General features: G+C 41.2%; 1 protein-coding gene across 3 annotated transcripts in view; it reads right to left on the bottom strand.

Moving 5' to 3' along the window:
• The window catches only part of POLR3H (RNA polymerase III subunit H), a 99,366-nt gene that overhangs the window by 15,659 nt on the left and 67,892 nt on the right, over positions 1-15,815 (bottom strand). For all 3 annotated transcript variants that reach the window (XM_073592736.1, XM_073592738.1, XM_073592735.1), the window contains 2 exons: positions 14,828-14,914; positions 11,666-11,729 (listed from right to left, as the gene is read on the bottom strand). In XM_073592736.1, the coding sequence (XP_073448837.1) occupies positions 11,666-11,729; positions 14,828-14,914 (151 nt within the window). The remainder of the gene's footprint in view (positions 1-11,665; positions 11,730-14,827; positions 14,915-15,815) is intronic.

Here is a 15,815-nt window from a genome sequence, read left to right as displayed (position 1 = left end):
ATGATTTTGATTATATGTTTGAGTATATTCACAGTGCAACACAATTTTTGATTGTAAAAACGTTAAACTCTCCCAAATTATCTAAAAAGGGTTTGTTATCTTTATCCCCATTGGAGAAATTACTACCTGTTTATCTGACTTCTGCCACCAGAACAGAAATAAAGCAAAATCTCAAAGGAGGCAAATAAAGCCTCATGGAGCTGTGAAAACTTCCCAATTCTAACCAAATCTGAAATTTAATAAAAAAAATGTTTTGCCCAAGTTGAGCAATTAGCTCTGCCTCGATCAGCTGCGCTGGAAATCATATAGCAACTGAAAAAGTGGTTATCTCGAAAGAAAAGTCCAGTGCTAAATTAACCACTTAACCAGATGCCGACCGCCGCACGCGAATGTACGTTGGCACAATGGCACGGGCAGGCATAAGGGCTTACCTGTACGTCCCAGCCTGCCCGCGGTTGGGGGGTCCGATTGGACCCCCCCAGTGCCTGCGGCGGTCGGATTCTCGTCAGGAGCAATCCGAGGTGAGGGGGAGGCCACTCATTCGTGGCCACCCCCTCGCGATCGCTCCTGGAGAATGAAATGCTTCCTCGGCTTCTGTAATGTAAACAGAAGCAGAGAAAGTGATGTCATCTCTCCTCGAGCCGGTGTCTTGCCGAGAAAGTTCCCTCGGCGGATAAGGACCCCCCCTGTACTGTCAGCCGCCGGAGATAGCCAAAGCTCAAACTCTTCAATCAGCTGTACACGGCGCCTGTGCCCTAGGTCCAGGTTCCTTCCCCACCATCCAAGTGGACCTAGAGGGGGAATAAAAAAGAGCCGAGCGAAGCGAGGCCGTGCCCGAAGTGTGGCGAGCGAAGCGAGCCCGCAAGGGGCACTCTTACAGGCGCCATGTACAGCTGATTTTCAGCTATTCACCTTCGGCTATTTCCGCCGGATCCTACTGCGCAGGCGCAGCGCCTGCGCAGTAGAGGGGGGTCCTTATCCGCCGAGCTGAACTTTCTCGGCAGAACACCGGTCTTTTCCTTCCGGCTTTCGAGGAGAGAAGACATCAATGTGAGTTGTACCAACACTACACATTACAGTAGAACACGCAGGCATACTTTTCACCCCCCCATCACCCCCCTGTACCCCCTGTCACAGTGACACCAATAGCAGTTTTTCTTTTTCTGATTATTGCATTGGTGTCAGTTTGTGACATTTATAAGTGGTAGGGCAGTTAGTGGTAGGCCCCTTTAGGTCTAGGGTACCCCCCTAACCCCCCCAATAAAGTTTTAACCCTGTGATCACCCCCCGTCACCAGTGTTACTAAGCAATCGTTTTTCTGATCGCTGTATTAGTGTCACAGGTGACACTAGTTAGGGAGGTAAGTATATAGGTTCGCCGTCAGCTTTTTATAGCGTCAGGGACCTCCTTATACTACCTAATAAAGGTTTTAACCCCCTGATTGCCCCCTTTCACCAGTGATCACTGTATAAGTGTTACGGGTGACACTGGTTAGTTTGTTAGTACCGCTAACACCCACACACGCAGCATACATCTCCCTTAGTGGTATAGTATCTGAACGGATCAATATCTGATCCGATCAGATCTATACTAGAGTCCCCAGCAGTTTAGGGTCCCCAAAAACCCAGTGTTAGCGGGATCAGCCCAGATACCTGCTAGCACCTGCTTTTTGCCCCTCGGCCCAACCCAGCCCACCCAAGTGCAGTATCGATCGATCACTGTCACTTACAAAACACTAAACACATAACTGCAGCGTTCGCAGAGTTAGGCCTGATCCCTGCGATCGCTAACAGTTTTTTGGTAGCGTTTTGATACAGTCGCCAACAGTCAGGAGCTTTTTTGCCTGTGAGTCTCACTAGTGTACCACTAAATTTAGAGCCCAAAGGTGGTACAAAACCCCCCAAATGACCCTATTTTGGAAAGTAGACACCCCAATCTATTTGCTGAGAGGTATGGTGAGTATTTTGCAGACCTCACTTTTTGTCACAAAGTTTTGAAAATTGAAAAAAGAAAAAAAAAATTTTTTTTCTCGTCTTTCTTCATTTTCACCGCCGGGCTCCCGCAATCGCTCAGGGCACACGGAGAACCTGGAACTGTGTGTGTAACCACACAGTTTCCGGTTCTCTGAGGGGAGAACTAACAGATCGTCTGTTCAGAGTATGAACAGCGACCTGTTAGCTTCCCTGCACAGTCCCCACCTCCCTTCAGTTAGAACACAAACTAGGACACACATTAACCCCTTCACTGCCAGTGACATCTTTACAGTAATCCATGCATTTTTAATCGCACTGATCGCTGTATTAATGCCAATGGTCCCAAAAATGTGTCAAAATTGTCCGACATATCCGCCATAATGTCGCAATCACGATAATAGTCACAATAGTCACGGCTGATCGCCGCCATTCCTAGTAAAAAAAAAAAAAATTAATAAAAATATCCCCTATTTTGTAGACGCTATAACGTTTGCGCAAACCAATCAATATATGCTCATTGCGATTTTTTTTTTACCAAAAATATGTAGAAGAATAAGTATCGGCCTAAACTGAGGAAAAAAAATGTTTTTTTATATATTTTTTGGGGATGTTTATTATAGCAAAAAGTAAAAAATAATGCAGTTTTTTCAAAATTGTCGCCTTTTTTTTTGTTTATAGAGCAAAAAATAAAAACCACAGAGGTGATCAAATACCACCAAAAGAAAGCTCTATTTGTGGGAAAAAAAGGACGTCAATTTTGTTTGGGTGCCACATCGCACGACCGCGCAATTGTCAGTTAAAGTGACGCAGTGCCGAATCGCAAAAAATGCTCTGGTCTTTGGCCAGCCAAATAGTCCGGGGCTGAAGCAGTTATAATTACACCCCACAACACATTCCGAGCTCAGTGTGGCAATACCACATGTGTGTTTTTTTTTTTTTTTTTTATATAGGTTAACCACATAGACCCAAGGGTCACCTTCAGGCTTTCTAGGGTCATAAATTGCACATCTAAAGATAGGAGAAACACAGATAAAAATGACCACATTTAAGAAAGTAAACACCCCAAGGCCTGGTGAGGTACGATGAGCCTTTTGAAGACTTACATTTTTGACACAAGTTTTTGGAAAATGCATAAAGAAAATGAATAAATTATTTTTTACACAAAGTTGTCAATTTAAAGCTGAACATCACTTTCTCAATGAACACCGACTAATTTTAATCCTTATGCTGCTAGCATTAGTAAATAGATCAGGAGGTATACATTTACTTGTTTTAACTTTTTTTTTTCTTACATTTCTTCAATTACTTCCTGGTCTCCATGCTTACTCAAATGATGTCATACATCCAAGGAGTCTTCAGGAGTGGAAGAGTAGTTTTCTCAGCTAAGCACACTTCCATCTGCATGCCTGAGCAGAGGGCAGATAGATTTCAGGAGGTAATTGCTACATGAATCATCTGCCCTTACTCAAAATCACTGAAGCTAGAAATGCCTGGGGGGTGTTTTTCAATGTGATTTCTCAGCAAAATAAAGCATGGAGATATGGATGGATGGGGGTGGTTTGCTTGGAATATTAAAAATATTCATATAGCGTTTTTGGTTTGTGATGCTCAGATGCATTGTGGTTATGCTTTAACCACTTGACATCCGAAAGGTTTTACCCCTTCGTGACCAGGACATTTTTGGTGTTCAGCACTGCGCTACTTTAACTGGCAATTGCTCGGTCATGCAACACTGTATGCAAATGAAATACATTTTTCACACAAATAGAGCTTTCTTTTTGTGGTATTTTGTGTGAAAGTTATAGCGTCTACAAACATAGTATATACTGGAATTTACACAGCTATGACGCTATACTGGTAGTGGAGGTGATCAGCAATTTACAGTGGGACTGTAATAGTGTGGCGGCTAATCTGGCGCTATCAAGGAGACTTGCCGCTTCCGCACTTGGCCATCAGGTACCCGGCGTCTTACACATACATGCCCGCACACTGAGACTGCGGGGGGGGGGGGGGGGGGGGGCAAAGGAGGGAGAAACTGGAGATGGGCTGGTGCTATGTGGTTTCTCTCAGCCCTCCCCTCTGTCTCTCAGACCCCCCCTCTCTCTCATACTCACCCAACCCTCTCTCTCTTTCTCTCTTACACCCTCTCATGATACAATAATGGATGTGGGGCCTTTTGGTGGGCATGATTTCTTTTTAGGGGGGGGGCAGGCAGCATTTTATTGAATTAAAGTGGGCCAGTCTGGATGAAGTTCAGGGCCAAATTTTTGTCCCAGTCCAGCCCTGCCGCTCGGTCACAGTAAATCTACTGTGACCGAACGGCAAGTGTTTAGGATTTTTCACACACACACCATAGGCATGCTTAGAACACATTCTGCTACTCCTTTCGTGTATAGAAATATCACATGTGCAAGACTTTTTCAATGTTTGGATTTGTTATGTACTGAACAATGTATCTTCTGTATCACACAAATCAACCAATTGTATCAAAAGCAGGAGTACTGTAATGGTCACCTCTGTATGAGTGATCAGGGAATATAGCTTAGTTTAGTGTCCCCTATAGCAGTCACCCCATTCTTGTAAGCCAAGCATGCTTAGCCTACTTGTACGTGTCTGCCCCCAGGAATACCATATTCACTGGCCAGGAAGTACAGGAGGCTGGAAAAAAAAAAAAAAAAGGAAGAGTGCCTGCTGTGCCAGAAGTGCAGTTGTGTGCAAGGGATGACTGGGAGTAGCGTTTTGATACAGTCGCCATCTCACAGGAACATCAGCCAGACATGCAATTCTGGTCAGCAAACAGGCAATGGATCGGTACAGCCAGCCAACAGAAAAGTGGTCGATAAACACGCCAGGGTCAGTATAGGCGGCAGGCAGAGGAAACACTGCACTGGTATAAGAAACGGATGCCCCTTACGTGGGCTCCAAGTAAAGTTTATTGGAATATGAAAATAACCAAAATGACACCAGAGGAGACCAGCAGTGGTCAAGGTAGACACGTTTCACACAACAGAAATGTGCTTAATCATTACAAAGACATGCCTAATTGATACCGGTTATATACATTGCCTTGAAAAAGTATTCCTACCCCTTTTGAAATTTTCCACATTTTGTCATGTTACAGCCAAAAACATAAATGTATTTTATTGGGATTTTATGCGATAGACCAACACAAAGTGGCACATAATTGTGACGTTGAAGGAAAATGATAAATGGTTTTCAAAATGTTTTACAAACATTCAGCCCCCTTTACTCTGATACCCCTAACTAAAATCTAGTGGAATCAATTGCCTTCAGAAGTCACCTAATCAGTAGAGTCCACCTGTGTGTAATTTAATCAGTATAAATACAGCTGTTTTGTGAAACCCTCAGAGGTTTGTTAGAAAACCTTAGTGAACAAACAGCATCAAGAAGGCCAAGGAACATACTATACAGGCCAGGGAGAAAGTTGTGGAGAACTTTAAAAGCAGGGTTAGCTTATAAAAAAATATCCCAAGCTTTGAACCTCTCACGGAGCACTGTTCAAACCATCATCCAAAAATGGAAAGCGTATGACACAACTATAAACCTACCAAGATATGGCCTTCCACCTACACCGACAGGCTGGGCAAGGGGAGCATTAATCAGAGAAGCAGCCAAGAGACCCATGGTAACTCTGGAGGAGCTGCAGAGCTCCACAGCTCAGGTGGGAAAAGAAAGAGTATGGCACAACTGCAAACCTACCAAGACATGGCTGTCCACCTAAACTGACAAGCCAGGCAAGGAGAGCATTATTCAGAGAAGCAGCCAGGAGGCCCATGGTAACTCTGGAGGAGCTGCAGAGATCCACAGATCAGGTGGGAGAATCTGTCCACAGGACAACTATTAGTCGTGCACTCCACAACTCTGGCCTTTATGGAAGAGTGGCAAGAAGAAATCATTGTTGAAAGAAAGCCATAAGAAGTCCCATTTGCAATTTGCGAGAGGCCATGTGGGGGAAAATTGAACTTTTTGGCCTAAAAGCAAAATGCTATGTGTGGCAGAAAATGAACACTGCACATCACCCTGAACACACCATCCCCACCGTGAAACATTGTGGTGGCGGCATAATAATGTGGGGATGCTTTTCTTCAGCAGGAACAGGGAAGCTGGTCAGAGTTGATGGAAAGATGGATGGAGCCAAATACAGGGCAATCTTAGATAAAAGCCTGGTAGAGTCTGCAAAAGACTTGACTGAGGTGGAGGTTCACCGTCCAGCAGGACAACGACCCTATACATAAAGCCAGAACTACAATGGAATGGTTTAGATCAGGAGTCTCAAACTGGCGGCCCTCCAGCTGTTGAGAAACTACAAGTCCCATGAGGCCTTGCAAGGCTGACAGTTACAAGCATGACTCCTTCAGGCAAAGGCATGATGGGACTTGTAGTTCCGCAGCAGCTGGAGGGCCACCAGTTTGAGACCCCTGGTTTAGGTCAAAGCACATTCATGTGTTAGAATGGCCCAGTCAAAGTCCAGACCTAAATCCAATTGAGAATTTGTGGCAAGACTTAAAAATTGCTGTTCACAGACGCTCTCCATCCAATTCGACAGAGCTTCAGCTATTTTGCAAAGAAGAATGGGCAAAAATTTCACTCTAGATAGGCAAAGCTGGTAGAGACATTCCCAAAAGGAGTTGCAGCTGTAATTGCAGCGAAAGGTGGTTCTACAAAGTATTGGCTCAGGGGGGCTGAATACAAATGCACGCCATACTAAAAAATAAAAATGTGAAAACCATTTATCATTTTCCTTCCAATTCACAATTATGTGCCACTTTGTTTTGGTCTATCACATAAAATACATTTACGGTTTTGGTTGTAACATGACAAAATGTGGAAAGTTTCAAGGGGTATGAATACTTTTTCAAGGCACTGTAGATCCATCCCCAGGTGCTAGGTGAACGTCAATCAGAGGCAGGTGACAACCTTGAGCAATGATTAAATCAAAACATACAAGTATAAACACTCACTATGTTACATTGTAGCAAAGTGTAATTTCTTCAGTGTTACATGAAAAGATAATAAAACATATACAAAAAAGTGAGGGGGTGTACTCACATTTGTGAGAAAATATTATTATATATATATATATATATATATATATATATATATATATATATATATATATATATATTTTATTTATTTATATTATTTTTATCTATTTATTTTTATACACACACAGTGGATATTAAAATTCTATACACCCCTGTTAAAATTGTGAGGGCATCTCCTGTGCACAGCCCTCTTCAGACCACCCCACAGATTTTTAATCAGATTTAGGTCTGGGCTCTGGCTGAGCCATTGCAAAACTTTAATACTCTTCTGGTGAAGCCATTCCTTTGATTTGGATGTATGCTTTGGGTCGTTATCATGCTGAAAGATGTAGTTCCTCTTCATGTTCAGCTTTCTAGCAGAAGCCTGAAGGTTTTTTCCAATATTGACTGGTATGTGGAACTGTTCATAATTCCCTCTACCTTGACTAAGGCCCCTGTTCCAGCTGAAGAAAAACAGCCTAAAGCATGATGCTGCCACCACCATGCTTCACTGTGGGTATGGTGTTCTTTTGGTGATGTGCAGTGTTGTTTTTGCACCAAACATATCTTTTGGAATTATGGCCAAAAAGTTCAACCTTGGTTTCATCAGATCATAACACATTTTCCCACATGCTTTTGGGAGACTTCAGATGTGTTTTTGCAAAATTTTGCTGGGCTTGGATGTTTTCCTTCGTAAGAAAAGACTTCCGTCTTGCAACTCTAACCCATAGCCCAGATATATGAAGAATATGGGAGATTGTTGTCACATGTACCACACAGCCAGTACTTGCCAGATATTCCTGCAGCTCCTTTAATGTTGCTGTAGACCTCTTGGCAGCCTCCCTGACCATTTTTCCCTCTCGTCTTTTCATCAATTTCGGGGGGATGTCCAGTTCTTGGTAATGTCACTGTTGTGCCATATTTTCTCCACTTGATGATGATCCGCTCTCTGCGGATCATGGCTTTTGCTGTAGAATGAGACTAAGAAAATGTCAGGAAAGACCTACTAGAACAACTGAACTTTATTAGGGGTTCATCAGAGGCACTTTAAATGATGGCAGGTGTGTACTGACTCCTATTTAACATTTGAATGAGTTTGAATGCGATTGCTTAATTCTGAACACAGCAACATACCCAATTATAAGAGGATGTGCACACGTATGCAACCACAATATTTAAAGTTTTTTATTTTTACTCCCCCTAAAAGATTTCAGTTTGTTTTTGAATTGATTTGTACAGTTTATAGGTCACATTAAAAAGGTGGAGAAAGTTCTGAAATGTTTTTTCTTTGTCTTGTTTTTTTTTACTTCACAGAAACCTGACATTTTAACAGGGTCATGTAGACTTTTTATATCCACTGTATATATATATATATATATATATATATATATATATATATATATATATATATATATATATATATATATATATATATATATATATATATATATATATATATATATATATATATTTTTTTTTTTAATATATATACATTTGTAAATAAATATTAGCCACTTTCAGTCTCTTTTTAAAAATATGTTCTGGAAGAAAAAAAAAATCTTTAGCAAATTTCCCCAATACAACTTAGACACAATTTAACCACTTGCTTACTGGGCACTTAAACCCCCCTCCTGCCCAGACCAATTTTCAGCTTTCAGCGCTCTCACACTTTGAATGACAATTGCGCGGTCATACAACACTGTACCCAAATGAAATTTTTATCATTTTTTTCACACAAATAGAGTTTTCTTTTGGTGGTATTTAATCACAGCTGGGATTTTTATTTTTTGCTAAACAAAACAAAAAAAGATGGAAAATTTTGAAAAAAAAAAAAATCATGTTTCATAGTTTGTTATAAAATTTTGCAAACAGGTAATTTTTCTCCTTCATTGATATGCGCGGATGAGGCGGCACTGGTGGGCACTGATAGGCTGCACTGATGGGCACAGTTAAGGCGGCACTGATAGGCACAGTTAAGGCAGCACTGATGGGGACAGATAAGGCGGTACTGAAGGGCACAGATAAGGCGGCACTGATGGGTACCACTGATGGGGGGCACTGATGTTACACTGATGTGTGGCACTGTGGGCACTGGTAGGCGGCACTGCTGCCTATTGCTGTGGGGGCAGATGATCGCCGTGATCGGGACTGATGTCCCTCTCACGGCCGCCGGTGATCGGGTTTTTTTTTCCTCCTCACGCTGTCAGCACGAGGAGGAAAAATAGCCGATTACCGGCTCTGTTTACATCACATGATCAGCTGTCATTGGCTGACAGCTGATCATGTGGTAAGGGGTCGGGACCGACCCCTTACTCTAATCTGTGATCAGGCGAGTCTCATAGACTCGCTGATCACCGAGCGCGCTGTGCATGCCGCGTGCCCCCTGCAGGGGCACAGGCCGCTCGTGCACGGGACGACGTCAATAGACGTCGTCCCGGCAATGTAGATCCGCGCTGTTGCCGTCATTTGGCAATAGCGCGGATCTGAAGAGGTTGAATAGATCCAGATAAAACAAACAAAGCCTTCTGACTAAAAGAATAGGTCATAAGCACAATTTATGTAATCTAGTGAAATTCAATTGTTCAAAGAATGTTTACGTTTCAATCTAAAACTCCACTCGAGGCTGCTGTTAAATTCACCCATGCAGCGGGGTCCCCCCCCCACACACACACACAGTATGTGTTAAAAGCTTATCTGGCTAGAGGGGAAAGGAAGAAGTACACTTAACTTATTCATTTTCCCCTGGCTGACAGCATTCTCTTCTGCTGTTAAGAGCACCTGCAATGTGGGTGAGCCCTCGCCATACTTGCATACAATATAGGACTGCTTGGTCTGCATTGTACATGTTGATATCAGAGAGCTGCAATCTGGGCAGTGAAGGGAAGCTGCTTTGGGGGACCAAACAGAGAGGACGACGCCTGAGAGCTTATTTCCCCCCTTTTTCAATAGGTACACTGCTATGGACTTAAGAATTTTTTTTTATATCTAAACTGCTACTGCAATCATTACAATTCAGAATGACAGTGTATATGTTTACCTGTGTTTGACATTCATGCAGTAAATACAACTGTTATCCAGAGCATTCGTTTTCATTAATAGGGAAAAGGAGATTTTAAAAATATATTTAACAACATTAATTTAATGTGTTATTTTTCCCTTTTTCTTCTCATTGTGCTTCTATGGAGCGCTCATACATGAGAGTTCTGTTGCAGGATCACAAGTCTGACTGATTCAGCAGTTGTAAAGGATTTTTTTTTTTTTTTAAACAAGCATGTCTATACTTACTTGCTCTGTGCACTAGAATCGCACAGAGCGACCCCAATCCTCCTTTTCTCTGGTCCCCCTCCAGTGCTCCTGGCTCCTCTTCTCTTGCTGGTGCCCCTAATAGGAAATGGATTCCCTTGGTGGCACTCATACAGGTTAATCCCCGAGCCCCGCTGCGGCGCCTATTGACACAGACAGCTGGACTCTGCCCCGCCCCCCGCTCCCTTGTCACTAGAGCTGATTGACATCAGCAGGAGCGAATTAAGACAAGGTGCCATTTTAAAAATAGCACTGGGAAAATCAAGTAAAAAGTGATTCACGCTGCATATTTTGAGCTTTTGTAATCGTCATCTTTTAACAACTGTTGATGTGACCTCACAATTTTTTTTTTACATTGCTCTTCAATATTTGTGTTGAATTAAATACAGAGATTTGTATATTTGGCACTATAATTGCATTTTTTTTTACCAACTGATGAGATATCTGCCACACAGAGAGCAGCTAAATTATAGCACTGTGAGAAGGAGTAGTAAAGCTCAATCAATGTGTAGCACAACCATGCAGTAAGTAGAGCCAACCATTGTTCGTAAGGCAACATTCCCTTGGCAACATTCCCTTCCAACCTAATTTACTTTGCACACCTGGGTGTGATTCCTTAAGTTTGCTGTGGGCATATTTTCCTGGGAACGCTTTTCTCAGGTTTTTTAATGCACTGCTTGTGGGGTTTATTTTTCCCAGGGTTTTTTTTTTGTATGCAATACTGTATGCTCTATCACATGCACTGAATGACATGCTAACAATCTAGCTTCTGATGTTAATTTGCTGTCTCCTAATGATTGCAATACATAAGCCGAGTCATATTTTCACTGGCCGAACATTTTTTGCACTATAGTTGCATGTTATTATGCATTTCTGTGACCTTATGGAGTTTTGTACAATGGATATGTTTTGTTAACCGATTTTCTTTTTACTGTTTTTCATTGTAAAATCTCAATAAAAGTTTATAAAACAAAACAAAAAAAACAAAAAAAGAATAAAAGACCCCTAGAAGGATTCTAGATAAACACTGTACTCACATGTTAATTTAACCAGACCCACCCTTCTCCAAAATATACTGCTGCTTGTCATCAACCTTCTGCTTATGTCATAAGACTCCCTATTTTCATTCATGGTAATAAATTAATTCATGAATAATAAATTTACAAAAAGTTAAAGATGATGGACAAGGTAGAAATTTGGATAGGTTCTGTCAAATGCCTAATCACAGCCCTTGAAGGAGAAATGCAATAGCCCATCACCTCACATTACACACCTAGCATTGCACTAGAGTTATCCTTTAAGCAATACACTTAAACATTCATAAACATTTTATGTAAAGGATACAATTTAGCTGGCTGCTGCAAGGACTCTGGAGGTATAACGATATCATCGAAAAATCCCAGAGACACTAAAAAGGAGAACAGCAAATTATTATCCTGTCTGCTCTGGAATATCTCACAGACGATATAATGCAAGTGTCTTGTTAAATGACACATCGTTTCACACCAAGAAAAGATGGTTTCCCCTGGGACAGGATGTTTACATTAAGTTTCCAGTTAAACTAAATCATAGTTTCACTTCTTCCAGAAGAGTTTTGTTGAAGAATACGTCTTAAATGAAAGTATAACTCTAAAATATTAAAATAAAGAACACTTTTTTTCTCTGCCATAATGCAAAATTCAGATTGTACCAGGATAGGACTGACGTTAACCATAACCAAATCTGCCTGATCTTAGGGCCCATTTACACTGATGCAAGTTTTACTGCATTAAACGCTGTGCGTTTTAGATGCCACCCCAAAAGAATAGATGTGTGTCATCTGTGCAATGTGATGCATTGCGTTAAAATAAAAAAAGCAGCAGGTGCATTTTGTTTTAGGGTAAGGTGCTTAAATATACCATATAATGAATTAAACATCACTGACTAGTAATAACAAGTACATTTTTTAATAAACTAAATTGCTGCAGGCTCATTTAAAATGGATAGTCTGTTTTAATGCAGCCATGCCCCTAAGCTGAACTCCAACCTTACCTTCAGTCGTACAGGCTACTCACTTGTACTGAAATTGCTTACTATGCTTTCACTGCACAAACTGAGCTTCTCACAGTGCTGTAGAAGCTATAGCAAAGGTCAGATACAACCCACCTAATTTTCTGTCAGAAGAAAGTCTAGCTTTAAATTAGTCCTTTTCTCCCTAGCCGTACTGTCCCTGGTCTATCCCTTTCATTCACTGGATTACAGTTCTTTCAGTCCTCGAGGTTAAGCATCATATGTGGACAAGAACCAAGAGGCAGTCCAATGCTTGCATCATGACTGAGGGATCTGGCGAGGAATGCAAAGTGAGGCTGCTGTGATGTTTTCAGGAACAGCACCCTGTCAGCTCCTTTTGTGTACAGGCTCCACACCACAGCGGTTCCGTTGCAGCTAACCCTTGGTGGTGTAATCCTGAGTGTCATGACCTGGTGGTAGCTTGCAGCAAAGAAAACCACTAGGGTTTAGACCCATATACACACACACACACACACACACACCTTTGTTCTATTATTTGGTGCAGGGTGTATATTTTGTGATTCTTACCCATAGCAACTCTGGGGTGCTTTTCTTCTCTAGTTCTCCCAGCTATATTTCCAGAATGTGATGGATGTATATAATGATTTTATAGTTAGTCTTGTATTTTGTAATTTTCTATTATTCTTTTGAAAAATCAATAAAAATGACTGAGACAGAAAACCACTATGGTTTCTGGCCCATCTCCACCATCAAGAACTCTGTTAAAGACCAGCTGTCAGACACGGTTTTTGGTTAAACCTGTGTCACCTGCCAGGGGACGCCATAACAATTTGACTTTGTATCAGCCACTTGCAGTTCTTGTATAATGGGGCTGATGTGAGGAAAAAGCAGCACAAGGAGCCACTAAGTTCATGTGCTGACAACCTTGCCGATTGGAAAAGAAAGCAGAGATGAGCAGATCCCTGTACTGCTAGTCTGTGAATGATGAAATAATAGTCAACACAGACTGGGTCTGTGCAAACCAGAGTAACAGGATTTGAAGAGTAGTGTCAGATTGCATAGTGTGTGTACAATGATTTCTGACAGGTGCCACCATCTTTGTAGAGCAAATCATCCAAGAAGACATGTGGCAGCTTTTTGAGTACAGTGATTGAATTATCTGGGTACAGTGGCTGTCTGTTCTGGGTTTGTTCTTAATGCTTGATGAAAATTGTGCACAGTACCGGCAACATTACTACAATCTACTTGTGTATAGAATCATACTGTCTCAGACGATTTTGAAGGAGTTCTGGCAACATCACTACTGTGCTGCTTGCTGATATACAGTACTGTGCAACTATGTTTTCATGCACAGGCGAGTTGCTTTCATGTCCTTTTCACAAAAACATAGGAACTAAGGTGCAGAAAAACAGCAGCAGGTCCTCTGGATCGATGAGTCAAAATTTGAATTATATGGCTATAGCAAAAGACAGTGAAAATTGGTAACAAATACCTACTCGCGCATATGGAAAATTAGATTAAATAAATTAGTTAATTAATAGTTGGGGAGCAGCATGTTATAATGATGAAAACAAGAAAAATAATTAGCTTGTAATTAGACAGCTAATTATTTTTCTTCTTTTAGCAAAAAACAGTTTGTTTGCAAAGGGCTGGAGAGTGGTACAATGAGTACAACAGTGAAGCATGGTGAAGGTTGCTTGCAAGTTTGAGGCTCCATTTCTGCAAATGGAGTTGGAGATTTGGTCAGGATCGATGGTGTCCTCGATGCTGAGAAATACAAGCAGATAGTTATCCATCATGCCATAGAGTGAGACGTGTAATTGGCTCCAAATTTACTCTGCAGCAGGACAATGACTCCAAACATACAGCCAGTGTCATTAAGAACGATCTACAAAGTAAAGAAGAACAAGGAGTCCTGGAAGTGATGGTTTGCCTAGAATTGATGTTTTTTTGAGGGCAAAGGGTGGCATTACCAAATTTTAATGTCATTTCGATTTCTCTTCTGTTTATTTACTTTCCATTTTGTTAATTGATAAAAATAAACTTCTATTTCTGAAAACATTCTTAATCTTCAGCATTTTTACCAGTCTAAAACCTTTTCAGTACTGAATGTACCCAATGACCTGCTTGGCATGCATCTCCCTCTACTGCTGCATTCATCTATGTATCTATGCTTCCCACACCTGACCTGCTGCATCTTAAATATGTCCCCTTCCACATACAGACACAGTGCAAAACAAGGCATAAGTCAGCATTCCCCCCTCCTCCAAACAGCTGCAAGGAGACCAAAGGCAATACTGACTTTCCTTTGCCCTCCGCTTGTTGTTTTTGGGTAAAGTTTTCACAGTACAGGTCCAGGAATGTTTAGTACAGCAAAAATGGCAACATCAAATAATGAAGTACTGTAAGGACACTAGTCATAGCATCGGCAAGTCAACCAACTGTTATTTGGTCAAAATCTAAATATTTTGGGCAGTAAGGCACTATCACACTCACCATGTACACCTTCTGGGCTGCAGCCCTTGATCTTTCCCATCAGGATTTCATCAAGAAAAGGATGGAATACAACATATCGGAAATGAACTGAAACAAAAAAGACAAAAACACAGACCAATAGAGAGAGAAAAAAAAACATTTTTCTCATCCATCATCCAAAGCCAGTACTAATAAGCAATATCCATAATCCAACTACATCCAAAACTTTTTTTTGTTAGTTTTGGACAGAGTGACTAAAAGTCAGAACTGTTAGTTTTTTTTCTGTATTGATCGATTAGGGACATTTTGTCTCATTTTATGCCCCTCTGACACCTGTACAAGAAATATGGGGGTGCGGTAGTCACAGGAACAAGGCATGGGCAGCAATAGAAACATCGTCAGAGGTTCGCTCTCTATTCCCTCAACTAAAATTGTGTTTTAGATTTTTCTGCGGAGGTGCAAAAACAAAGGGCCAAATTTGCTGATGTTAGACTGCAATCTTTACAAGTTTCTTACTCCATAATTAGCCAAACTAAGGGTGGTTGGCGGAAACACCACTTGATATTTTGATTCTTCTGAACTAGCAAATGATTGGCCTAGAGAGGAATACAAAAGCATATGGTACAATCATAAATGATGTACCCACTTTAGGTTCCCATTTGAGTGAGCATTTGGTTTCTTCTGCTGGGAAGTTTTCCTGCAGACATTACAATATTGATCCAGAGAGGTGGTTTATTTTTATGGTTTGCACTTGTGAAAATAGACATTTTCTCTTAGCAAATATATATGTACCGCCACCATATATTGATGCTGTGCTGAAACAAATTTGCTTAATTTTTGTCAAGTATTCCAGCTATACCGGCATTAATAGTAGGTGACTTTAATAATGTGCTGGATCCATATAAAGATAGATATCCGCATTCGGGAAATGTTAATGAACCTATTAGTCGGTTTGCAAAGCAGCTTTAGGAGCTTGGTCTGTTTGACATATGGAGACTTAGACATTCCA

This window comes from Aquarana catesbeiana, linkage group LG07, assembly GCF_042186555.1.
Source record: "Aquarana catesbeiana isolate 2022-GZ linkage group LG07, ASM4218655v1, whole genome shotgun sequence".
NCBI classification, from domain to species: domain Eukaryota; kingdom Metazoa; phylum Chordata; class Amphibia; order Anura; family Ranidae; genus Aquarana; species Aquarana catesbeiana.
The sequence above is the reverse complement of the archived record's forward strand: the minus strand, read 5'-3'. Positions and strand labels throughout refer to the sequence as shown.